This window comes from Xenopus laevis, chromosome 2L (genome assembly GCF_017654675.1).
Source record: "Xenopus laevis strain J_2021 chromosome 2L, Xenopus_laevis_v10.1, whole genome shotgun sequence".
In the NCBI taxonomy this organism is placed as follows: Eukaryota; Metazoa; Chordata; class Amphibia; order Anura; family Pipidae; genus Xenopus; species Xenopus laevis.
The window spans coordinates 7,316,966-7,344,831 of record NC_054373.1 but is presented as its reverse complement, the minus strand read 5'-3'; the positions used below and the strand labels follow the sequence as shown (position 1 = coordinate 7,344,831).

The 27,866-nt window shown below is 38.7% G+C and overlaps 1 protein-coding gene across 2 annotated transcripts; it reads right to left on the bottom strand.

Moving 5' to 3' along the window:
• Window positions 1-26,350, bottom strand: cd86.L (T-lymphocyte activation antigen CD86 L homeolog). Of its 2 annotated transcripts, none has more exons than XM_041581433.1 (7): window positions 26,159-26,350; window positions 13,215-13,270; window positions 10,997-11,353; window positions 8,023-8,328; window positions 6,927-7,085; window positions 5,358-5,421; window positions 1-3,955 (listed from the first exon to the last, which is right to left on the bottom strand). In XM_041581433.1, the coding sequence occupies exons 2-7, from the start codon at window positions 13,258-13,260 to the stop codon at window positions 3,907-3,909; spliced, it is 981 nt and encodes a 326-aa protein (XP_041437367.1). In that variant the 5' UTR covers window positions 13,261-13,270; window positions 26,159-26,350; the 3' UTR covers window positions 1-3,906. The 2 variants fall into 2 exon arrangements, with proteins under 2 accessions (XP_041437367.1, XP_041437368.1); XM_041581434.1 differs by having other exon boundaries at window positions 6,927-7,088; window positions 26,159-26,348.
• Window positions 26,351-27,866: the final 1,516 nt, after the last annotated feature.

Genomic DNA, 27,866 nt, shown 5'->3' with positions numbered 1-27,866 from the left:
TCCCGAGCATTCTGGATAACAGGTCCCATACCTGTGTGTGTGTGTGTATATATATATATATATATATTACACATTACAGATTTTTTCAGTTATTCTCAAGTCAGTTACCAAAAAGGGCAAATATCCTGTTACAAAAAAAAACAAAAAACCTGGATAAATAACTCATCCAGACTTTAGTTGTACATAAAATCAGTTCTAGGAAATGTAACAATAATAATAAAAAAAAAATGAGTCAACGTTACTAAAAATATTAGTTCTGGTTTTTAAAAAAACACACTTTTAGCAAACCAAGATATAGCAGTTCCAAGAATTTCCAAGGAAATCAGTATAAAAAGCAGAGGGTATAGTGCAGATAACTAGAGCCTACAGTTCAATATTCAGGATGCTGTACATTATTAATACAATATTGTATTTTTTTCGTTTTTGGTCAAATCCTCTGATTATTCAAACTTTTCCCTTTATAAACTAATGGACTTAATTATTTTCTAAACATGTTTTTATCAAATATCTACTTTAATTGCATTTTTTTTTCATTTGAATTTTTTCTCATTTCCTCATATTTATTACCTCCTTTTTAACTAAAATATCAATACAATTCATTCTCTAACATAGATTTGATTCGTGGTGGCAGGTTTCATAGCTTTGGGTGCTGAAGAAATTCGATCCAAACTTTGGTTAAAAGATCAGTTGAATTTCTTTATGAACAAAAACTTTTTTTTGTCTAAAATTAGATTTGTATAAATAGTCAAAATAATTTAAATAGAAAAATAGTACATTTTCTTATAAACCTTCAGGTTAAAGGCACAAGGGATGTTTTGACACCTTTCTATGTGTCACCGATTCTACTATCGTCCACACCATGTGCAAGTACTGAATATAAAAACGAAAACGTTTGAATAAATATTTTCTTCTTTTTTTTCTTAGCCCTTTGAACAATTATTTTTTTAATTTAAAAAAAGTATTTTCTGTTCTTCAATTAACTAGACTTTAAAATAAGTTTATTTAAAATGAAACACCTATAAATATGTGTCTATTAAAAAAAGTTTTGAAAAAAATAATTCCATTATAAGAGGATCTTAATATATTCTATGAATGTTTTTCTTTTAATTGTAGAAATCTCTTATCTATTGAATGTATACATTTCAGATTCCACAGAATTCCCCAGAATGTTTACAAACAAGATATAACCAAACGACGTACAAAGGAAGCATAGTAGGTGCTCCCCCTTTTTTTGTAAAAAATTACCCAACTGGGCTTGGTTATTCTGAAATGGCCTTGTGATTATCATCTGAATTAACCGCAGCCCTTCTCCTACCCTATTCTCCTGTTTCTACTAAATGTATCACATTAGTTAGTATGAGTAGTACGGGCCCCTTACATCAAGAAAGTGGATAAACAGGAACCAGAGCAAATCTTACAGTACTTGAACTTGTGTTTTAGAGGCAGAACAGAAACTACCCTGACCCCTGAGATGATGCATGAGTTCCTACTCATGATTAACTTACTTACATGATTAAAAATAGCAAGGTGCAAATAAAAAAAATCAGAAAAAATTTAAAATACACTTTAAAACATGACCTAATATACACTATAAAATAATTTTTACGAAACAAAAAAATAGAAAATTATACTCTGAAAAATAAAAATGAGATAAGCCAAAGCTACCAAAGCCATCTGAATTAAATAGAATAATAACTTAAAGTAAGTAGAACCCCTTAAAAAAGTGCCTAAAATTTGCATAACTGTTCAGATCTTCAAATTAGTAATTTTTAAACTGCTAAGCTAATGAACTTGAAACAACAGTGTCGTTGACACTGGACAGATCTTCTGACCCACCAGTGGGGAGTTTGGAGAACATTTCACATGAAGAAGAGCCTTCCGATGTTGCACTACTTTGAAATAATAAGGGCCTATTTATTAACAGGAGACAAAAATCACCATTGGTGTTGTCCATAACAACCAAACAGATCTTTGCTCTTGTCTTCTAACTTGTAGGTAACGATGCAACAAAAAATTAGAGTGCTCTTACCCATACAGGTGTGATAAACATCCGTTGTGATAGTGATAGGTGCTCGCTTATACGTTTATTAGCACTGGAGAAAATGTTGTCCATAGCAACCAATCAGCAATTAGATCTCAACAGTCACCTACAAGTTAGAAAAATTTATTTAGCCCTCCAAAATGTAAGGCAGGCAACGTTTCGGACCCCACTGGGCCATTTTTCAGGATTGAAAAAGGGCCCAGTGGGGTCTGAAACATCTGAAACATCGGTCTATGGACAACATCTTCTCCGGTGCTAATAAATACGCCACTAAAGGTCAGTTGACTCTTCTCTACTCTATTGTAAGTAGAGCAATATCAGAAGACGTTGCTCTTCTTTTTCTCCTTATATTTTCTCCTGACTCTCAGGTGGGTCAGAAGAACTACTAAGCAAATGCTGGTTTCATTATATTAGTAGTGTAAAAAATTTTATATATCAAAAATTTTCAAAAAACCCCAAAATGTAAATTTTAAAAATGCTTCGAAGTGCACTTCGATGAATGTTATATTAATTTGTGTTGAGAGTCTACATTTACTTTAATTAGAGTAATGTTCATGGCTTTGAAGAACTGTACCATGTGTTTATAGCAGTAAAGTGCATTATGCATCAGCTTTGATGGGCTGTGCAACCTGCGGTTATCCAGTATCAAGTGAAAATTCATGGACTACAATTTTTGGCCGCCTAACAGCTGAAAGTTCAGAAGGCCACCAGGTTGAACATCTTTGTTCTAACATAAAAATAATGGTCACCTACAGTCCCAGTATGGAGTTGTTTAGGCTGTATCATAGCAAGCAATAAATCAGTTGGTGCTTGAATGTGATGGGTGTCATAATCAAGAGAAAGTTAAATTGGCACATTTTACTGATCCTTTTTCTCTCAAGGACAAACCCCTTGATAGACTCAAGTCTTTTGCATAGTCTCCTGGTGTTGGTTAATTTTTTCAATTTGTTCCAATTTCCCTTTGTATTTTCAGAAGAAGTGGTTTCTAAGAAGGTGTCATGCTTTAGTCAAGCTCAAGCTGTCTGACCACAACTTATAGTTCCTCATGGACCCTATGTTGTATTATTATCTCCTTTGAAGTATCTATAGGGTTGTGATCATCGGATGCATGACTAGTCAACTTGGAAGAGTCAGGTAACAGTCCATATGAAAACGAGATGAATTATGACCATTAATTTTTGCCTCTAATAAGTATAATTAAATAGGAAAATGGAGCGTTTCAACTGACTTTGATAATCTAGGAGAGACATTTACCACCACCACATGGTAAATCAGGATGAGGGCATTTAAATCCATAGCTGATGCCCCTGGTCATCCCACGCAATTTTGAGAACTGAGTTAATAGTGTCTGGATAGTTAACGAATAATGTGATCCCTGAGACATTCCAGCAATGTTCTGTAAGATGTCTTCATAGTTCTCTTTAGCAAACTTATCTACACGTCATCTTCTAGTTTTGCTGAGAGTTTCTGGTGCCCAATACAACAATGATGTTCTTCATTTTCATTACGGGAACTGGACCGTACCAACATCTCTTGTAAAAAAAAAAATCCTTTTTTAATGTTGAAACTTGAAACTTCACAACCCATCTTCTTTTTTTGAAATCTTGAAATGGATCCTAACAATACGTTGGTTTCATAAAGCTGAATTCTTGGTTTGTTTTTTGTTTTTTTCTGGTGTGATTTCATTTCTCTGCTATGCGATACGTTTCTTAAGAAATGCTATATTTATAATTTCAAGAACAGCCTAGTGCAGTAAATTTCAGTTCCTTAAGAAGATATTGCTGGGGAGTTATCCACTCTATTGCAGGGTTCTGATACACAGTCAGAACCTGGGATACACAAGGACTTTACAAGGTAGGAGAGCATCATGATCCATTCCGGTGGCCTTCATCGACAAGCTCAATGATTTCCTCCCTGAATTATAAAAAAAGAGATAACATAAAATACAGTTAGATTATCTGGCATGTTCCATCCTTTGCTCAATCGCAATTTGCTTTGAAGGACAAATTATAAAAAATAAATATTAAAAATATTAGAAAAAAATAAAAATCAAGGTTGGATAAGAAATTAATTGTGGTACAGGCTATAAGCAGAATTCTGGGGCTTTTCCTGTTAAATTAAGTTTTGTGTAGGGAAATACCAATAAAGAATGAGCAAGCTTCAGGGGCTGTCCCTACTACATTGTGCTAAGTACCAAAGATTAACTCAATCCAGAAAATGCCTGTGATTCAGACAAATTCTAACACCTTTTTGAAGGATTTGTATTCAGCTGAATTTTTAGTTGTTAGTCAAACCAAATCCAAACCCTTAAGTTTAAAGCTCTAGACTAGTGATCCCCAACATGGGGAACATTTTGCTCACCAACCCCTTGAATGTGGCTCCCAGTGGCCTCAAAGCAGGTAACATGTAAAAGAAACGGATCCGCACACACACCGATTAGTGCAGTCGGGGATTATCCCCTTTTATTCAGCCACCAAACATCAACGTTTCAGTGATGCCCTCAAAGCAGGTGCCTATTTTTGAATTCTTGGCTTGGAGGCAAGTTTTAATTGCATAAAAACTAGGTGAACTGCCAAACCAAAGCCTCTTGTAGGCTGTCAGCCCACAAGCACTTTTTTTTTTTCCACCATTTTTCACGCTTGCATTGCTCTCCATCTCTGAATGTTGCTCCCGGGTAAAAAAGTTTGGGGACCCCATACTAGAGACAATGGAAAGTAACATTTTTTTTTGTTCACAGATGATGCTATTTCCAAAGAAATCTTCTCAAAGTTAATTTGCAGATTATGGTTTCACAATTTGCGATTTGGCCAAATCATTTGTGGAGGATTCGCTTTTCAGTTGAATCCAAAAGTTATGGATTTGTTGCATCTCTACTTGATGACTCTACTTGGTGACTTGCTGACTCTAAAACTATTGTTTTTAAGCCAGCAACTCCAAAAACCAGATGACAGGTTTATCATGAGTCTTTATATCATGACCCTTTCTAGTTACTAGGGTTAGGGGGATCCTAGCAACAAGATAATCCATAGCTGTAGATGCGCCTTAGTCAAGAAACCAAAGATGAAGATCTAAAAAGACTTAGTTGACTGTACTACCACTGGTGGGTCAGAAACGTAACCCATAATTACTTTTTGGCGATGCTCATATCCCATAAGGCTTCTGTGGTACCATCATTTTTTTTAAGCAGCAGCTATTGCAGTCACCTGGTTTGGTACTTTTGATTTATTCTATTCCCATGTTCTTCATAGACTGATGCCCCTCAGTAACTGGCTGAATGATTTCAAATACTTAATATTTAATTCAAAATGATACTTACTGGTGTGGGGCCTCCTCTGTGTTTTCCTCTGCCTGCCGTACAGGAGTGTGGCCATTACAGGCCTCTGTGCACAAGACATATACGTTACACAACCTTGTTGTCAGTTAATTTATTATTATTACTATTAATAATAGTAATATGTCATCACAACATAAACTCCAAACTGAATATTATAAGGATAATGAGCTTTGATATACCAATGTAGTGTATTGAATGAAAAAAATCCTCTTACTTACGTGGCACCTTTGGATGCAGAATCAGCAGTGCACCAGGCCATGCAACCATGATTGGTATTTTTGGTGCAGACATTGAACCTGTTATTACATTAGTCTAATATATACAATTTTTAGACAAGCCTTGAGGACCGGGATACTATATAGTGGTTTGCAGTTTTATACATCTGTTAAAATTAGTAGAAGCTGCAAGGGGTTATAGTTTTATAACAGCTGGAGGGCTGGCTGTCCCGTGTCTATAGTTCTACACTGATTACTGCTGCAATACTATGGGAATTCTCGGTGCTGATCTATAGTCTATGGAGTCCACAAAGTCCAATGGGCCATGAAATTCCCCGTACTTTCCTCTACTTTCCTTGGCTGGCTGTATTTTCACTCAGCTCAAAGGCTCAAAATTTGCTAAGCCGGAATTAAAACAAGACTGAACTTCTTCTTCTGACAATTAACTTGGAGAAAAGGAACCAGCCTCGGTTCCAGCATTTATACGCAATGCTGTTTTAATCTTCTGATGTCCTTTATGGGTTCCTCTAGAAGAAGAAGACAACATTGCTGACTCCCCATGCAGTAAAGTCACCCTTCCTATAAAGTGGAGGATGGTGTGCACTGTCTGTTGTGGTGTAAAACCATTCAAAATAGGAGACAGATGCTCTCAGACAGTCAATAAAGGTTGATAACAACTACAAATGGGCAAATAGAGGAACCACAATGGACTCAAGATACTCAAGGAAAGCAAATTACTCTAGCTCTGGGGTTACTCACACACATTTAAAATAATAGGCTTTATAGACCACCTTTTGAGCAATTTTGATAAACACCTTTATCCTGAGTCTAAAAATGTATGGCTTCCTAATACAACCCAATACACCATCCCATTCACACTCCTTGGTCAAGCTAGAAGAAACTCTTCACTGGAGCCTCCAACCAAAGGGTTCTTCTACATTCTCCTTCCTTCTTGAGTGTATAAAAGAATATGCCTCATTTACTCAACACTAGGGGGTCACATGACAAATACATCCCTGCTGGGACTATCCTAGCTCTCATATCTTCTTCTTCCCCAGGAAACTCTATGCTGACACATATATTCTATCCCATAAACTGAATGTGAAATTAAAACTGGGTCAAAGGGAGGTTATACAGTAAGAAGAGGCTATTGTCACCATCTTTCAGGTCTGGGGCGAGATATCAGCCATCAGGGCAGTGAGCTGACCAGGCTCAATCTGAGGAACAGCCCAAATACAGACTTCACTTGGGGGCGTATATTTCTTTCCTTAATTGACATACATAGCTTTTATTTGTACATGGATTTGATGGCAAATGACATTTGAAAACATCTTACCTGTACAACAGGCTCTCTTTCTCCTTTTCTTTAGAAAAATCGCAATTAAGGTCACTAGTAAAAATAGTAGAACTAATCCAGAGGCTATGTATATGGAGACTTCCACAACAGGTTTCTTCGTGTCTGTAGGTGGGGCCTTTGTAGATTGGTTGTTTTCTGCTGCTGAATGAAGAGACAAGGAGCTGTATGAGGACTGGAGCCCTTTCTAAATCATCCTGCCATAATATTTCATTTTTAACACCTGGTAATAACAAATTACACTGCTGAATTAATAAACCCTCAACAGATGTGTTGCTCCCAAAACAACCCACAACCCCACTGCTGGTTGGTCAGTTTAAAAGACTGGGGAGTTCACTTGAAACTGGTGAAAGCCTTAAAGGAGAAGGAAAGGCTTGTTGCACCTGGGGGTGCCAAATGTTAGGCACCCCCAAGTGATTGTATTGACTTAGCTGAAACCACAGGCCGGTGCTCCTATCAGCAGAAAACTGCACCAGCCCAGGGTTATACCAGTGAGCACCACAGAGCGATCTTCTTCCGTCTTCCTCTGTCTTCATGAGGCTGAGCATGTGCAGTAGAAGGAAAAGTCGAACTTTAAATAAAAAGTCGCCTATTTCGTTCAACTGCGCATGTGTTTGCCCCGGGAAATTTAAAGACAGAAGAAGATGGATGTGTGTTGCTCAATGAACAATTTTCAACTGTTAGTCCTCTGCACTGGCCCATTTTTGCCATAATGACCTTGATAATAGGCAAGTGCAGTGGACCTCTTTCCTTGGTAAGGTGGTATCACAATGCAGGCTACAGAATGTCCTTGCTGAAAGACATGAGTGATATCTTGACTGAATGTGAAAAAAGTTAATACCACAAGTGTACTTGGATACAAAAGTGTCTTTTCTTACTGCTCTACCTACTATCCCCCTACTTTGGCTAATTAAAGAAATGTGGGGCTCAGTGCCGGCAGCACTATTTCCAGCATTACAGAATTCCGGTGCAATTTCTTCAGAAATAGTCATGTTCATACATTTTATCATGGGACTTCCCTGGTTCTATAGCTCTAAAGAAACAAACCAACCCCCTAACTGGAATATCCCCGACATACCTACTAGGATGCTGAAATTATAGATATCACTGTTTTCATCTCCCTGCAGAATAGAACAGAAAATGGTGGTATTTCCATCTACCAGGACAGACAAAGTGCTGGAAATGTTGTATAATTTGGTCTGGGCATCTTCAGAAATATTGACATTCTCCTTCATTGTAAAGGTTCCACCGCTGTTGACCACTGTCCATGTCAATCCACTTGGCTTGGGATAACCACCTGCTAAAGAACATTCCAGCGTTTTGTTTTCTCCCCGTGTCATGTTGTGTATTGGAGGGGAATGAGATTCAGTAGGAGAAAAGTTAGCTGGAAAAATAAATAGTTTTATGGTTAGAACTCAAACTAATACACAAAGGTTTTATTGGCTACTCTCACAATCATTCTAACTACACCCAGATCAACCCAAATTACACCCAGTTCCATGCAAACTATATCCATACCCACCAAAGCCCATGTGAAAGGTCAGTTTCATCAGGAGCCAAGTAAACTAGAGGAAACCTGCAAAGACATGGGGAGAACATGCAAAGCGCTTGTAGATAGCACCCTACTATGGTGCCCATGATAGAAACTGCAGCATTGTATGTTCAGTAGCATATCTGCCTTGCCAAGAGGGGGGCTTGGGTTCAATCCCAACCAGGACACAATCAACTTGGTGTTTGTATATTCTCCTTATTATGTGTGTGAGTTGTTCCTCACCAAAAACATACTGATGGATTGGCACCTGATAAAACTGTCCCTAGTCATCAAGACATGAAGTATTACAATTTTCTGTAACATGCCAGTGAGGGGTTTGTGCAGAAAGCACGTTTGTATGGGGTCTACCTTCACTCATGGGGGCAGATTCGCTAAAAGGGCTGATTTTTGCCTCAAAAGGTTCCCCCACATTTTGTGTCACTTCTTAAAGGGATCCTGTCATCGGAAAACATGTTTTTTTCAAAACACATCAGTTAATAGTGCTACTCCAGCAGAATTCTGCACTGAAATCCATTTCTCAAAAGAGCAAACTGATTTTTTTATATTCAATTTTGAAATCTGACATGGGGCTAGACATTTTGTAAATTTCCCAGCTGCCCCTGGTAATGTGACTTGTGCCTGCACTTTAGGAGAGAAATGCTTTCTGACAGGCTGTTATTTTTCCTTCTCAATGTAACTGAATGTGTCTCAGTGGGACATGGGTTTTTACTATTGAGTTTTATTCTTAGATCTACCAGGCAGCTGTTATCTTGTGTTAGGGAGCTGCTATCTGGTTACCTTCCCATTGTTCTTTTGTTTGGCTGCTGGGGGGGGGAAAGGGAGAGGGTGATATCACTCCAACTTGCAGTACAGCAGTAAAGAGTGATTGAAGTTTATCAGAGCACAAGTCACATGACTTGGGGCAGATGGGAAATTGACAATATGTCTAGCCCCATGTCAGATTTCAAAATTGAATATAAAAAAATCTGTTCACTCTTTTGAGAAATGGATTTCAGTGCAAAATTCTGCTGGAGCAGCACTATTAACTGATTCATTTTGAAAAAAAATGTGTTTTTCCCATGACAGTATCCCTTTAAGGTGCAAATTCGCTTCCACTACGCTAATTCACTAAAATGAGAAGTTGTGTCTCTGTAGCTGAACAATGCCAACGTTTCGCTAGTTTCATATCGAACTATCGCTAGCGTTCAATTCCACCTAGAGAAACTGCGTAAGTACTCTTACAATTAGGTCAGTTTGAATAGGGGTGGGTACATATAGGTCACATATATACGTCTTTATTAGAGATGTTGGTGCAAATGCTTGAAGTGGCCTCTTATTATTACAAATATCCAAGGAAGCTAAATAAAGACAAAAGAGATCCGCTATTGCCCTAGACATGAGTCCACCCTAAAACAAATGTGACATGCCCCTCAAATGGTTGAGAAAAATGTTAAAACAAAAATCTTTAATAGTTAGGACTTTTGAAGGCAATCCTGCTTTAAAATATGAAAAAACGCCAGTGTTTTCTAGAGCATTTATGGCTTTCCGGCATACAGAATATGATGTCACTGACATAAGATTGAGTCGGGTTGAAGCTTCATCTTATCAGTTCACCAAGTCTAAGCTGGTGAAAGAGGTAACATTTTGTAAAACAGTCCTCTACACCTGTTAGTAAATTAGCAATGTCCTTGCGGATGGGATTTCTGGCAAATTTTTGCTAGTGACGGCCACTTCCCCCTTTAGTAAATACAGGGGGCATAGGTAAATGGGGAATTAATAATTGGGGCACCCTGGGAAAGGCTCTGTGATTACTGATGGTGGCAGTGTTTGCCAGGCAACTAGTAGTTTCAGGGTTCCCTTGTGTGCAGTTAATTAGGATCAAGTGGTCCAGTGCATTGGCCTTTGGTGCACATTACGGGGCCGATTCATCAAGAGTCGAATATCGAGGGTTAATTAACCCTCGATATTCGACTAGGAACTAAAATCCTTCGACTTCGAATATCGAAGTCGAAGGATTTAGCGCAAATGCTGCAATCGAACGATCGAAGGATTTAAATCCAACGATTGAAGGAATATCCTTCGATCAAAAAAACTTAGGCAAGCCTATGGGGACCTTCCCCATAGGCTAACATTGACTTCGGTAGCTTTTAGCTGATGAAGTAGGGGGTCGAAGTTTTTTTTAAAGAGGCAGTACTTCGACTATCGAATGGTCGAATAGTCGAACGATTTTTACTTCGAATCCTTCGATTCGAAGTCGAAGGTCGAAGTAGCCCATTCGATGGTCGAAGTAGCCCAAAAAACACTTCGAAATTCTAAGTTTTTTTACTTCGAATCCTTCACTCGAGCTTCATGAATCGGCCCCGTTACATGTATGTTCTATATGAAAGCAAGTACCTTTGTGAATAGCAGCTCATTTTGCATTTAGCGTTTCTATAAGTAAATCAGTCAAATCTGTAGCATTGCATGGACTGATTGGTCGCTATGGATTGGTTGCTATGGGTGACTACCTCAGATAACTTACCGCTGACTTTCAAGTTGAACACACATTTGTGGGCAATATCTTGCCATCTTGCATGTTCTTTTGCAATGTAGCACTCGTACTTCCCTTCATCCTCGATGGTAACATTGTACAGGTACAAATCAAAGTTTTCCTTCAGCTTGGTGCGATTTCTGTACCTCTCCTCAACGTACTCGGCCAACGAAACATTGCCCTTCATTTCAAATAGAGGTTCGGCATGAGAAGACTTTTGCATTTGCCAGTAAAATGTTTCCTTTTGGATGCCAGGGTTTTGTATGGAAGGATCGCACTTCAGTTCGACAGTCCCACCATAAAGGGCTGCTCCATTGATAGTGCTCGTTGGTATATCCTGAGCACAGGCTAGAAGAACGGACATGAACTGAAATTATATCACCATTGACTCTCGGACATGTGCTTAAAATACGGCTATTATTTTTTTTAAGATGTAAGTATAATGATATATTTTTATCCCTCTCATAATTCCCAACAGCAGATCTGTAATGGGCCGATCGCTGACTCTCTAAACTCTAAATAATGTAACAATATTAGAAATATAGGATACTGTGGCCCCAGTATTTCATGTCACCGAGGAATATATTTGACACACAGGGTCGGACTGGACTGGCCCAACACCAGGACAGGGTTGCCAGGTTGGTGGGTTTCCAGCCAAATTGGGCTACTAATTTAAAGCCCAGGTGGGTTTTGAAAGAAACTAGCCAAGGTACCGATTTGGGCAACTTTTTGGCCATTTGCTTGGTTTGTGCTTTGGAACCCAGCCAAAGTTTTTTCTTGCCCTAATGTGCGAAGGCTCCCAATGCATGTTGGGTAATGTAGTTTTTGTTTAACAATTTGCCAACTACCAAGTTTAAGTTAAGACGACAATACCCAGCATGCAATGGGACTGACTTGTGTAGAAGTCGGGAATTACCAGATTTTGGGCTCTGTACCCCCTCTGTCTCCCGTCACTCTTTCCGGTGACTTTCCTCAATTTCAGACAATTTTGGGGCAAAAATCTGCTGGCCACCATAATGTCTGGAGGTTGACCTAATTTATTGAAATTGTATATGTATTAGGGCCTTATGGGGCCCCTATACTTCCTGGGCCCTGGCCTGTAGTTAAGTCCCTGGTGACGGTCAAATCTGTCCCATTTTGCTTCATGGGAAAATTTCAAATTGTTGTCTATGCTGGGCTTAGCCAGAAAATATGACTTTTTAGGGGGAGAAAAATTCAAGCGATTTGGGAAAAAGCCAGAAGTGTGAGCGATTTGGAAGTTTGCTCGATTTTATCGAGTCTTTTTTATTAATAAATAAGCTAAAATGAGGTATGGGAGTTTGGTCGTGGTGTTTTTTTTAATAAAATATGAGATAAGTTTGGATTTTATTAAATAACCCCCGCAGTGTTAGGTTGGTCCACCATGAAGAGTTTTGGGTTGCCAAAGAAGAATTGACATGTGCACTGGGATCATTGCTTATGCGTATCTTGACAGCGCTATATAAATAAATGATGATGATGAGTTCACCAGAATCCAATTTTTCCTAAGAGAATTTATAGGGGGGAGTAGAAGGATAAAAATAGGCAGATAAAGGGAGGCATTTTAATAGCATTGGTGGTCCTAAACCAAGTGTCTCCTACCAAAATAGTGTCATACATTCTGAGCATCGGCTGTATGTCTGTGTTTCTCTGGGAAAGAATCTTGGGGTAGCCCAGCAAGTGATATGTCTTGTCTGATGGTATCTGACTCCTGAGTCGCAACTTATTATGTAACCCCCAACTACAGGCCCATGAAATCTCCTCTTTTTCGCTGCGACTAATCTCCCGATCTGCCTTCCCCTGCCTTCAGCCAGCTAAAACGTAAGTTGCCTGGGGGCAGGCAAACAAATTGCATCGTTTTCTGAGGTCGCCTGAAGTTTACTCGTGAGGCAATTACGGGCGACTTCGGAAAACGAAGCACTTTGTTTGCCTGCCTCCAGGCGATTTACATTTTAGCCGGCGGAAAGCAGATCGGGGAGATTAGTCACCGCAAAATTGCCTGTCGATTAATCTCCCCAAATCTGCCCGTGTGGCCAGACCCTCATAATTACTCCACCATAATGATCTCATTTAGCTGGCACAAAATTTGGGTTTAAATTCCTTTTTAGTAAATTGCAGAAATAGAGGCAAAAGTAAAATGCAGTTATTTCATTTACTTTGTGGTCAACACAAATCCGCGACATCCTCTTACCTGTCAATGGCCCCAGAAAAAGCAACACCTTCATGAGCTGCATCATTGTCAGATTCCTGGGGGGGAAAGACGTTAATAGAACGGACAGAGATTTTTATTAATTCTATAAAGAATGTTATGGAGCATTTCAGCAAAACCAGCAGTAACTGCATATACTAGTGGTAGGTAACAGCAAAAAAATAGAGAGAAAAACCTACAGATATAAATTATCATTATCATGAAAAATAAAGCAAATAATATTAAAATGCCACCAGATAAAGGGGTGGTTCATTTTAGAAATGAATTATTATTATTATTATTATTATTATGCAGTCATTTATTTTAGGAGACAATTCTGTTAGTAATATTTATGGTTTTTGAATTATACCTTAAAGTTTAATAAACAGACAATATATTAATAATATATTAATAATAATAAAACATTGTTTTAAAAATTCTGCCTCTCTCTTTCTGACCAGAGATTTCATATGTTTTCAGAGAACAGATTCCACACCAATATTACAGCTAAAAAACATACATTTGTTGGTTCATGAATAACATTTTAAATGGTAGAGTGGATTATGGAGTGAATTATGGAGTGAATTATTTGTAATGTAGACAATCCAATTTAGAAATAAAAAGTAAACCATAGAAAGAATCCCTTTAAGTGATAAATTATCTCCTAGTCTTGAGGCAACTAAAAAAGAAACAGCACATGGTTGAGTTCTATAGTCCTGTATAAATGTGGATCCAATTGTTGTGTTACTTGCAAATATATAAACACAGCAAACAAATTAAATTAATCTTATACTATCACAATTTCTAGCATTAAGCAATGCATTAACTGTAACTCTAAATTGGTTATATATAGGGATGCACCCTAATCCAGGATTTGGCCAGGATTCAGCCTTTTTCAGCAGGATTCGGATTTGGCCGAATCCTTCTGCCCGGCCGAACCGAATCCAAATAATAATTTACATATGCAAATTAGGGGCGGGGAGGCAAATCGCATGAATTTTTGTCACAAAACAAGGAAATAAAAAAGTTTTTCCCTTCCCACGCTTAATTTGCATATGCAAATTAGGGTTCAGATTCAGTTCAGTATTCGGACGAATTTTTCGCAGAGGATTCGGGGGTTCGGCCGAATCCAAAATAGTGGATTCGGTGCATCCCTAGCTATATATCTTATTACCTGTGCTAAAAATAACAAACAGAATGCGAGTAGTGCGCGTTTCGCCGCAGGCAAATAAATTTGTGAGTTTGCAGTGGTTCTGACACTGGCGCCAATTTTGACGTTGGCGACGATTAACGGATGCCCATTGAGTTTAATGGGCGCCAGCATCAACTTTAACGAATTGTCGCCGGCTTCAAGATCGACGTTTTGCAAATTTTTTGCCAGTTTCGCGAATTTTGCAGGAAATTCACAGAATTCGTGGCGAAACAGGACAAATTCGCCCATCACTAAATGTGGATCAAACTAATCGAGCACTTAAAGACAGAATACGGGAACACATGAATAATATTACTTATGAAAAGGTACTACAGCAACGGCAAAAAAATTTCTGATTTTTCAAATAGGTCGCTCGTTTATTTTTCAGTTATGGGTAAAGAAAGACTGATTCCAATTTATTTCCAAGTCTCAGAGGGGCCGATGTGGCGGCTGAAAGATTAAGAAAAGAAACAAGTGGATCTTCTTCTTCAATAATCGCCAAACAGAATCAACTTGTTATACTTGAATGTCAGGATTCGTTTCTATAGTGATGCTCAGAACTTTATTCTACTTATGTAATTTACATATTTTGTGTGAACATGATGCATAAAGATTTGTAAATACAACAAAAATGTCTATGCAATGCACTCGCGGCGCTTCAATTTCCGAAGTCGCCCAAAGTTTCCTTGTGAGGCAACTTCAGGCGACTTCGAAGCGCCTCGAGTGCATTGGCGCTGGCGTTTTCTCATTATAGCAGAGTTCGGGGAGATTGTCGTCCCACAGAAGAGGCGATTAGTCGCCAGGCGACTAAATCTCCCCGAATCTGCTGGTGTGCTGCTCCCTTAAATGCTGTGCGTATATTTGTGTATTTCAGCCTATGATTAAGTGCCTATAGGTGGCACAAATCGTGTAACACTCTCGAATTTGAGTTTGGTTTTTATTCCCCACTCCGAATTTGTGAGCTTTTGACCGGAAATTCTACTCAAATTCTAATTCGAATTTACCATCTGAACCTTAATAAATCTGCCCCTGAATGTTTACATGATTTTCTAGTAGACTTAAAGTGATACTGACACTAAAAATTTTCTTTTCAATATATTAATTTACATTTAGGGGCAAATTCATCATGGGTCGAATTTCGAGGGTTAATTAACCCCCGATATTCGACTGGGAATTAAAATCCTTCGACTTCGAATATCGAAGTCAAAGGATTTTAGCGCAAATAGTTCGATCGTACAATCGAAGGAATAATCCTTCGATCGAACGATTAAATCCTTCGATCGAACGAAGGTCCCCATAGGCTAACATTGAGTTCGGTAGCTTTTAGATGGTGAACTAGGGGGTCCTCCTCTGATGAAGCGCCCAATAGCGCGAAACGCGTCAGGAGGGTGTGGCTAACAACAGGTAGGCAGACTGGGGGGGAGACACTGCTTTGTGGTGTGTGTGAATTGAATATTGATATGTTATTTTTTGTGGTTTATATGCACCAATAAATGTTTTTAAGCGAGAAACTGTGCATGTCTTTGATATTTGAACTAGGGGGTCGAAGTTTTTTCTTAAAGAGACAGTACTTCGACTATCGAATGGTTGAATGGCCCCTAAATGTTACCTATAGGTCGTGTTGATTGCTTTTCACTGATAGTTCTGTTTTTGTAAGTAATTGTTAGTTGAAGTTTCTAAACCTGACTGTTTTGCCAACCTGACTGTCCCATCTCAGCCTGCTAGTTACAGTTTCTAATACTAACGGACTCCTGCTGCACAAATATGGCAGCCCCCTCATACAGGAACATGGGGCATCAGACAGGTAATGTAAAAGCATCTGGAAAATACTTATATAGCAAAATTATAAATAGCATTCAAAGACAATATTATTATAGGAAAAAAAAAAAGATTATTTTCTAGTGTGAGTATCTCTTGAAGGCATGAAGTTCCAAATTTACCGAAAGACACCTTATCCGGAAAACCCAGGTCCCAAGTATACCTCCCATTTGTCCCGATTTTGACAGCTCAACCCGCAGTCCTGGATTTTACTGAAATGTCCCGACTTTCTCTTTGATCTCCTGCACTGAACAGCCAGAAAAAGATACAAAGTTTTTAAAACTTAATTGGCTTTTGGCAGAGAGCCCAGAATACATGGCAGGTGAACTTAGATACAATTGTAACAATTTAAGAAAAGCAAAGGTACTATTGTAACTATTTAAGATAAGCAGATCTCTTGCGGAAACTGCAGCTTTAAAGGGCAATTCACCTTCATTAGCAAAACTGTTATAACATAAAAATAACAGAAACTTTCCCCTGGGGAGGTATGGCCAAGAATTCTGGATAACAGGTCCCATACCTGTACCATATTAATTTTCTTAGAAAGTACAGAGTCAAAGAAAAATGTATTGAGTGCCCAGAGCATTCCTTGCCTTCCTTGTATTTCTATTTAAATATGTGTGTGTGAGCAGTCATAGGGGCAAATTCCCTAAGCGACGCTAAAATTTCCTTTAAGACTAGACCCCCCCCCATGATTATCACCCAAAATTATGCCCCGCCCCTCCATTCCCTACTTTATAGAGGAAGACAGAGCGATTCTACTTTATATCTACATAGAGTGTTTCCACTGGCAAAAGAGGATGGTTGTTTCCTGAAGATAATTTACTAGTGAGCTGCAGAATTTCACTCCAATGTGATTATGTGGAACTTCCATTTAAACCACAATAAGGGGAACTAATGTAAATGTAATATAAGCTTCATCATACTGAAACAAGAAACCTTTTAAATACAATCAATTAAATATTCTGTATTGTTTCTGAAATCAGTGTCGGACTGGCCCACCGGGATACCAGGAAAACTCCCAGTGGGCCCAGGTGTCAGTGGCCCTCCTGCTTCTAAACATTTGGCCTATTTCATGGCCATTCCCTTTTCTATGAGAACAAAGAGACTAAATAGATGGAATAATAGAGTATAGTATGTAAAGAAAAGAGACTAGGAGAATAGAGGTTGAGTGAGGAGAGGAAGAATAATAGTACTGAGAGTGGGCCCCTGGTCTAAGGTTTTTGGGTGGGCCCTGGTGTCCCAGTCCGACATCTTCTAGGAAAGGAAACCCCCCTATAAGATATATTGGATCTAACTGTCAATGAATATCTGACACCCAACTGCTGCATGAAGAGAGAATGAAGAGAATCAGATGCTGAGAGAGGAATAGTGAAGATAAACTTGATTATTTCAGAAACAATGCAGAATATTTGTTTGTATTTAGAAAGTTTTATATTTCAGTATGCTGAAGCTTATATAAAATTTTCATTTTCGCTGTAGTTCCCCTTTAATGCTTGGAAATAACATTTTATAGTCAGCTGCCTTCTTTCAGTTTTCGTTCAGTCCCCAGACAGTCAGCGCTACCAGCTCTGTATATACAAGAGACACATTCATAAATCAGAGGGTTCAACTCTGTGTTTGATATTTGTTCAGCAAACATGAGGTTAATCCCCTATAAAGGTTATCATTGCTACAGCCTATTAGTCACAATGTGATCTATTGATCCAGTTATTTTTAGTCTCTCCCTAATATTTCCCTGATCACATCGGGAAGAACAGTGGGAAATTCCAGTATATTGTGCCAGTGATTGGCAGTGAGGTGGACTGAACGGCTTCTCAGGTGCCCTACTGGATAAAACACCCAAAATCAACCCACATGCCTTTGCTTTAAAGGATAAGTAAACCTTTAAAATAAGTGAATGTAAAATATTTATTTATTTTTAATTCCAAGATACTAAGGAATACATGTGCTGTTAATATGAATGAATTGTGTTACAACAGCGCCACCTGCTGGTCAGTTTCCCACCAGTCTGACCAGCAAGTAGTCAAGGAAGTTGTCAGGAGAAAGAAAGAGGCTGATGTTCTTCTGTTTAGGAATAAAATTAGAAACCTTTCTCACATCTTTCCTAAGCAGAAGAACATCAGAGCAGCCTCTTTCTCCTGACAACTTCCTTGACTACTTGCTGGTCAGACTGGTGGGAAACTGACCAGCAGGCGGCGCTGTTGTAACACAATTCATTCATATTAATAGTACATGTTTCCTTTAATATCTTGGAATTAAAAAAAATATTAATTAATGTACATTGCAAGAGTGCTTAGAATAGCCCCCTCATTAATTTTACATTCGCTTATTTTAAAGGTTTACTTATCCTTTAAATGGAGAGTTCTCCTTTAAATAAAATGCAGAGAGGGATATTCTGAGACAATTTGCAATTGTTTTTCATTTTTTTATTATTTGTGTTCTTTGAGTTATTTAGCTTTTTATTCAGCAGCTCTTCGGTTTGCAATTTCAGCCATCTGGTTTACAGGGTTTCAAATTCCCCTAGCAACCATGCATTGATTTGAATAAGAGACTGGAATATGAATAGGAGAGGCCTGAATAGAAAGATGAGTAATTCAAATTAACAATAACATTAAATGTGTAGCCTTACAGAGCATTTTTTTTATAGGGGGTCAGTGACCCCCATTTGAAAGCTGGAAAGAGTCAGAGGGAGGCAAATAATTTAAAATCAATAAAAAATAAATAACGCAGACCAATTGAAAAGTTTCTTAAAATGAGCCATAACTTACGTTTAGATTAAAGGTGATCCACGCCTTTAAAGGTACAGACCAAGCAATAATAATGTAGACAATGTATTGCTCTTGTGCTATTATTGTGCCACTGGGCAGGGATATCTGGGAGAAGGTTCATTACAGAGAAGGAGGATTTTCCTGGCAGCCGTCACCTCCTGTCTGAAAACCCAAAATCTGCAATTTGGATTAGAAACGGGAAGCGAGTCCTGCCCAGCGTCTGTACTAATAGAAAGCTAAACCAGAGCCAAAACCTGCTTACTTTTGCTTATATAGAATATATTTGTATATTACATGTACATTTATTTGTTTATATGAGCCAACAGCAGCGGTGGGCCCCACAATATAATCATTTGAGGCCCCTAAACTACAGAAATAAGATATTTTCATAAACAAACATCCCTGCCTCTCAGTCAGCCCCTAAATCTCACCTACATCTGTCTATATCCTACTAAATATAAATATATGCACTGTATATATATATAAGGATTAATTATATCTTAGTTGGGATCAAGTACAAGTTACTGTTTTATTATTACACAGAAAAAGGAAATCATTTTTAAAAATGTGGATTATTCGGATAAAATGGAATCTATGGGAGAAGGCCTTCCCTTAATTCGGAGCATTATGGATAATGGGTTTCTGGATAACAGATCTTTCTGTAATTTGGATCTTCACACATTAAGTCTACTAGAAAATCAAGTAAACATTAAATAAAGCCAATAGGCTGGGTATGAATCCAATAAGGATTAATTATATCTTAGTTGGGATCAAGTACAAGCGACTGTTTTATTATTACACAGAAAAAGAAAATCATTTAAAACATTTTGGATTATTTGATTATAATGGAATTCAGGGCTTTCAGGATAACAGGTTTCTGGGCAATGGATCCCATACCTGTATATTTACAGTATATACACGTATGAGACCTGTTATCCAGAATGCTCAGAACCTAGGGTCTTCTGGATAATGGATCTTTACACAAGTTGGATCTTAATATCGTACATCTACTAGAAAATCATGTAAACATGAAATAAACCCAATAGGCTGGTTTTGCTTCCAATAAGGATTAATTATATCTTAGTTGGGATCAAATACAAGTTACTGTTTTATTATTACACAGAAAAAGGAAATCATTTAAAACATTTTGGATTATTTGATTATAATGGAGTCTATGGAAGACAGCCTTTCCATAATTCGGAGCTTTGTGGATAACAGGTTTCTGGGTAATCGACCCCATCCCTGTATATTTACAGTGTATACAAGTATGGGACCTGTTATCCAGAATGCTCAGGACCTGTGGTCTTCTGGATAATGGATCTTTCCACAAGTTGGATCTTAATATCGTCCATCTACTAGAAAATCATATATACATTAAATAAACCCAATAGGCTGGTTTTGCTTCCAATAAGGATTAATTATATCTTAGTTGGGATCAAGTACAAGATACTGTTTTATTATTACACAGAAAAAGGAAATCAGTTTGGATTATTTGGATAAACTGGAGTCTATGGGAAACAGCTTTCCCATAATTTGGAGCTTTCTGGATAACTGGTTTCCGGGTAATGGGTCCCATACCCCACATATATCATTATATATCCCCCACTGTATCCACCATGATAAATAAATAGCCCAGGCAATGTAATCTTTACCTTGAAGTGGAACTCGGAATCAGCATGAGCCGGTGGTTAGGGAAAGCTCTGGCCGCTCATCTGCTCTGCGCAGGGACAAGCCCTGTTGGGAATATCCCAGGGGTAGTTTCCAAATGACAAAAGGGGCTTGTGGGTAAGGGGGGGTGTCCCTGCAATACTGAATTTCTGCCCAAACTTGTCTGATTTACTAGATTTTAACACTTTTGTTTTTGTAAACACAAAGAAAAATTAATTCAGCAAAGACTTCCCAAATATTACTCCCAGGAAACAGTTTTCAGTGGAAGGTCTGCTTCACCTTTAAGTTAACTTTTACTATGCTATAGAATTGCCATGTCTAAGTAACTTTTCAATTGGTCTTCATTGTTTATTTTTTATAGTTTGTTAATTATTTGCCTTCTTCTTCTGACTCTTTCCAGCTTTCAAAGGTGGGTCACTGACCCCTTCTAAAAACACATGCTCTGTAAGGCTTCACTTTATCAATTCTTATTGCTACTTTTTATTACTTATCTAAAGTCATTTGTACCCTCGCGACCAGATTACTAAAACGGCAAACTGGAGAGCTGCTGGATAAAAATCCAAATAACTCAGAAACCACCAATAATAAAAAATGAAAACCAATTGCAAATTTTCTCAGAATATCCCTCTCTACATCATACTAAAGGGCAGATTGATCAAGGGTCGAAATTTGAATTGCAAAAAACTTCAAAATTTGAATTAAAAAAGACCAATCGAAACTGAGGCTTCCATCATTAAAGGGCAAGTCAACCACAAAATAAAAATGTTCCTAATAAAAGAAAACATAATTCTAAGCAGTGTTCTAATATATATTCATTACAGGAATTCAGCGCTTTTAAAGTTATTTGTAACATTTGCTTAACTTCTGGTTGTTCCTTTTTAAACAATGTTGCAAAAGTCTTTAAGTTCCCCAGCAAAGACAGATCTGTTAATCAGCTGCCTTGTCTTACATTGTATCAACAGTCTGAACCACCAGTGCAGAGAATAGAAAGGGACAGACACTGTTTTCAATGGCAATACATATACAAAGAACTGAAAAATAGTGATGGGCCAATTTCTCCCGTTTTGCTTTGCTGAAAAATTTGCGAATTTCCAGCGAAATTCAGGAAACGGCGAAAAATGAGCCATACTCGAAGTCAATTTGCGTAAATTTTGATGCCAGTTTTAAAGTCAATGGGCGTCTGAATAGTGTTGACGCATGATGGTTTTGACGCGAGTGACTTTTCAAACGCGGGTCCAAATTTTTTTGACGTTGCCGAATTTTCACGGGAGTTTTGCGAATTCATTTGGCGGCGGCGAAACGCGGACATGTGCCGCGAATTCGCAACCTGGTGAATTTAATCGCCCCTCACTACTAAAAAACCATGGAGCATTTGTAATAAATGATTATTGCAGCGTTGCTTAGAATTATGTTTTCTTTTATTAGGTAAAAAGTTATTTTTGGGGTTGACATTAGTAACTGTATCTATGAATAACTTTAAACCTACAGAAAATATTTAATGAATGGATATTGAGACGTGCCTAAGAATGACATTTTCTTTCATTGTGCAATTAAGTTGAGATTCTATTGGAACAACAATGAACAATGATACAGTGTATACACATAACTCTAGGAATAAACGTGTTGTAGTTATTGGGAGCTTTAAAAGAGTGTGTTCACCTTTAAGTACACTTTTAGGGGCAGATTTATCAAGGGTCGAAGTGAAAATTTTAATTTTTAAATTCAAATTTCATGGTACTTTTAGACTAGGGAATTGCCAAAATTTGAATTGAATTTAAAAAATATTCGAAAATTAGAATATCGAAATATATCATGTACTGCCTCTTTAAAAAATTAGACTTCAACTATTCGCCACCTAAAACTTGCCAAATTGCTGTTTTAGCCTATGGGGGGGACCTCCTAGAACCTATTTGGAATCATTTGGTGTGGTTTTTTTTTTTGGAAAATACTTTGATTCGAATTCGATCGAATATGATCCGAATTCAAAAAATTCTATTTTTTAATAAATTTCGGTTGCTCTTTTTTTTATTCGTATTTCGAGGTGATGGGAGTTTTTAAAAAAAAACTCCCATCACCTCGAAATTTGACTCTTGATAAATCTGCCCCTTAGTGTTATGTTAGAGAATGGCTAATTTGAAGCAGCTTTTCAATTGGTCTTCATTTTTTCATTTTTATACTTTTTTTAATTATCTGACTTTAAGCTTTAAAATTGGGGTAACTGGGCCCCCAGACAAGTGGAACGACAAGTAATGGACCCATATAAAAACATAGCCCCTATCTTTTTATGGTCATGGGGTACAACAGGGGGTTCATCATTCCCTATATTACATCATAAGAACGAGTATTGCAGGATCCTCTCCTGGTGATTAATACAATTCAGTTTTTCCCCTTTTATATGAATAGGAAATGTTCAGCCTGCGCTTCTGCAGAGATTGCTCAGACGCCACATGGGCCTTGTCTTGAGGTTGATTTAACTACAAAAAGAAATGGTGCATCCAGCTCATGTAGCACTACTGAAATAATTGCAGTTTCAAAAAACAGAATATAAAGTGGAGGACATACTCACAGTTCACCCCAGTCCAAGGGTGCATACACATAGGAACAAAAACAAAAATGTGAGTTCCTCCAAAAAATAATAATAAAGCAGCAAGTAAGTAAAAAGTTTATTAGGACATATAAGGACATGGCCTGACGCATTTTATGCCTGTTGGGGCACTTACTCATAGGCTGATAAGTAAGCCTATAAGTAAGTGCCCCCCAACAGGCATGAAATGCGTCAGACCAAGTCCTTAAATGTCCTTATTACGAAACGCGTCAGAAACAGGATTAATAAAAAGTAGCAATAACAATACATCTGTAGCATTACAGATCATTTGTTTGTTAGTTGGGGGTCAGTGACCTCCATTTGAAAGCTGGAAAGAGTCAGAAAAAGAAGGCAAATAATTTGAAAACTGCACTGGCACTGCAACAATGAATTACGGGGGATCAGCCAATATGTTGGGGTAAATCAACCTTACGAACAAAAACAAAGATGTGAGTTCCTCCAAAAAATAATAATAAAGCAGCAAGTAAAAAAATACAAAAAGTTTAGTAGGACATATTAGGACATGGGCTGACGCGTTTCGTGCCTATTGGGGCACTTGCTCATGGGCTTACTTATCAGCCTATGAGTAAGTGCCCCTAACAGGCACGAAATGCATCAGGCCATGTCCTAATAAACTTTTTGTATTTTTTTACTTGCTGCTTCATTATTATCATCTTTGTTTTTGTTCCTAAGGTTGATTTACCCCAACATATTGGCTGAACCCCTGTAATTTATTGTTGCAGTGCCAGAGGCAGTGGACTGAACTCAGCCATATGGGATCATTTACTTATAAGATTGGGAAGCTGTCAGTGCACCTGGAAATGAATTGGGACTTGTAGGTGCTAAAAAGGAGCAGCTGGGGTGACAAGGAGCGAGTGCTAAATCTGGTTATTTAGTAGGTTTATACTGACAAATATGCACCAATGTGGATTTCAGCTGGTGTATCAATCAGGCAGGTTTGACTATTTTATTTGTCCCATGTGAGTCAGGGAACTGTTCATCTTCAGATGAGGAAATAAAGAGAAGCCACAGCTCCTTCCCACCTGATGCTTTTATATTTATTCAGGCCCTTGTAGCGTCTCCTGCTGATACATTGCAGGATTGGAATTCTAAAATCTTATTCTGGTCTAATTAAAGGAGTTGTTCACCTTTGAGTTAACTTTGAGTTAACTGTTAGTATGATGTAGAGAGGGATACTCTGAGATAATTTGCCATTGGTTTTTATTTTTTATTATTTGTGGTTTTTGAGCTTTTTATTCAGCAGCTCTCCAGTTTGCAATTTCAGCCGTCTGGTTGCTAGGGTAGAAATTCCCCTAGCAACCATGTATTGATTTAAATAAGAGACTGGAATATGAATAGGAGAGGCCTGAATAGAAAGATGAGTAATAAAAAGCAGCAGTAACAATACATTTGTAGCCTTACAGAGTATTTGTTTTTTAGATGGGGTCAGTGACCTCCATTTGAAATCTGGAAAGAGTCAGAAGAAGAAGGCAAATAATTCAAAAGCTACAAAAAAATAAAAACAATTGTTCAGAATTCGCCATTCTATAACATACTTAAAGTAAAGGTGAACCAACCACCCCTTTTCCTAAACTTTCACATCATCATCAAAAACTCAGCATGAAATACATGGGGCATTTGTTTCCAGAAAACACAAAACGACATACTTAGTTATCAGGATGCCTGTAAGTGCGGTGTAAGCATGAAATGCGTTAGGCTTTTTTTTTTCTTGGGTCTAATGGATTTTAATATGGGAAAATACATTTGTTTTTTTAACTATCAATGTCATTTTGTGGTTTGATGTTTTATGCCTTTTTTGGCCACTAGAGGTCTCTCATGCATTGACCCAATATATAGAAGTGTTTGTAGCCAATTTTTGTTTTTTATATCTTTCCAGAAGACAGGGGCCACAGATGAGGTTCCTGAAATATTGCATCTCTCTCTTTATTAGAAAGATTTCCATTGGCCGAAGCACTGACCAACTGCAAGCCTCGCCTCTTGGTGCAGTTACTGGAGTTACATTACACTGTGACATGGAGGCGTTGGACTAGATAATATTTCATATTTTCCCTTTTCCTATACCACTAGTAATAAAAGTAGGACGTTTTCCATTACTATTAACATTATTATCTGAGCTCTGGCTTGGTATCACATAACTGCAATCACAATAAATCCCTTTAACTGTGTACAAAACAAAACAGATTTCCTCCTCCCTGACAAGCAGAAATTTGCATAGCTGGCCTCTTCAGGTTCCATGAGCTCAGAGGAGGAAAGAAATATATATATATATATATATATATATATATATATATATATATATATATATATATGCCCTTATGGTGCCAGTGTTATTAGTAAGCAAAGGGCACTCCAGGGTTAATCTCATTATCCGAATCTCTGCTGGGAGTTTGTTGCTGTTCCTCTTTTTATCAATATTTCATCTCAAATCACAGTTCAAAAGGATAAAAACAAGGGAAGGCTGATGTTTTGTTTTGCAAAGAAAGGAAACAAAAGACTCAAACGCCTTATTATATGGAGCTTTATTACTATTGAGAGGCCTCAGAATGAAGCTCAGCAATTGGCTGGGGAAAGCCTGGGGTACAACATTGAGGCAGAGGGGTACAGGGGGATAACACTGGTTACCTCTATAGTTCTACTCAAGACAGGGCCCTGATCAATAAAATAAGGTTGGGGGCCCAACATGAGAATGTCTGTTGTACTATAACTCCCAGCACCCCCAGATAACAATAGTGCCTGTTATTTCCCCACCTTCCCCCTTGGCACAATCATCAGAGTTATCTGGGTGCCAAACGCTAACGATATATTTGTATAATGACAATCTCTCTGATTTTTTCTAGAGGCCCAACTACCCCTCCCCCGTGCACTTGAATATAAACTCATTTGCTGTACTTACTGTGGTCCTGGATGGGGGGTAGGTGTGCCTGGGGGTGCCGGGGGTGGAAGACAAGTCCAGTCGGGGTGGCGGCGTTGGTGAAACTGAGAGCGGAGAGATTTGGCTCCTGAGTTTTGTAAGGAAAATCCAGAGTGAGTGGAGGAAGTGGCAGTCAGCAAGTGACATTTGGAGTCACAGTGAACGTGGGAGGAGCGGGTTCCTCTTTACTAACTGTGAAATCCCCATCCCAACCTTAATGTCTCCCTCTATGGGACATACTGATATCAAGTTGTTAAAGGGGAACTAGGCATTTTTAGAACTGATGCAGAGTAGGGAAATCAATAAATGGAGGCACCTTTATTACTCAGTGCCCTGCTGCAGCCTATCAGAGAGAAGCCTGCCCAGTAAGTGGGAGGCAAGGCAGCTCACAACCCAAGCAGTGGGCAGAGATGCCACCCCCCCCCCATTTAAACGGGACATATTTTAACTGCACATTTTACAGGGCTAATGAGATATTTAAATGCACGCGGCATTGAGGCACAGAATTCAGTGCAGTCTATAGTGTAGAGAGTGTATCTCCATTCAGTCCCAGTTACACCTGCAGAATGTGGACTCGAACTGGGTCTGATTTTAAAGTGTGTGAGAGGGGCGAAACCTTATTAGTGGGTCTGACTCAAGCTCCAAAATAGCAGCACAGACAGGGAGGCAACAGGGTGTCTGTAACTCATGCGGGTGCCAAGGACACTCTGACGGGAGCTTTCATGGGGTGGGGCAGACACCCTGTAACAGTGGGTGATACTAGGACACTTTTATTTGAGCTTACAGGGGAGGGGTTGGGAGTCTTTAGCTCAAGCAGTGGGTGGGACTAAAAAACTCTGATAGAAGTTTAAAGGTAGTGTCAGGTAGCCTGTGACTCAAGCAGTGGGTGGGACTAGAAAACTCTGATGGAAGCTTACCGGGATGGTTCCAGGAGTCTGTGACTCAAGCAGTGGGTGGGACTAGAAAACTCTGATGGAAGCTTACCGGGATGGTTCCGGGAGTCTGTGACTCAAGCAGTGGGTGGGACTAGAAAACTCTGATGGAAGCTTACCAGGATGGTTCCGGGAGTCTGTGACTCAAGCAGTGGGTGGGACTAGAAAACTCTGATGAAAGCTTACCAGGATGGTTCCAGGAGCCTGTGACTCAAGCAGTGGGTGGGACTAGAAAACTCTGATGGAAGCTTACCAGGATGGTTCCGGGAGTCTGTGACTCAAGCAGTGGGTGGGACTAGAAAACTCTGATGAAAGCTTACCAGGATGGTTCCAGGAGCCTGTGACTCAAGCAGTGGGTGGGACTAGAAAACTCTGATGGAAGCTTACCAGGATGGTTCCGGGAGTCTGTGACTCAAGCAGTGGGTGGGACTAGAAAACTCTGATGGAAGCTTACCGGGATGGTTCCGGGAGTCTGTGACTCAAGCAGTGGGTGGGCCTAGAAAACTCTGATGGAAGCTTACTGGGATGGTTCCAGGAGTCTGTGACTCAAGCAGTGGGTGGGACTAGAAAACTCTGATAAAAGTTTACTGGGATGGTTCCAGGAGTCTGTGACTCAAGCAGTGGGTGGGACTAGAAAACTCTGATGGAAGCTTACCGGGATGGTTCCGGGAGTCTGTGACTCAAGCAGTGGGTGGGACTAGAAAACTCTGATAATAGCTAACTGGGATGGTTCCGTGAGTCTGTGACTCAAGCAGTGG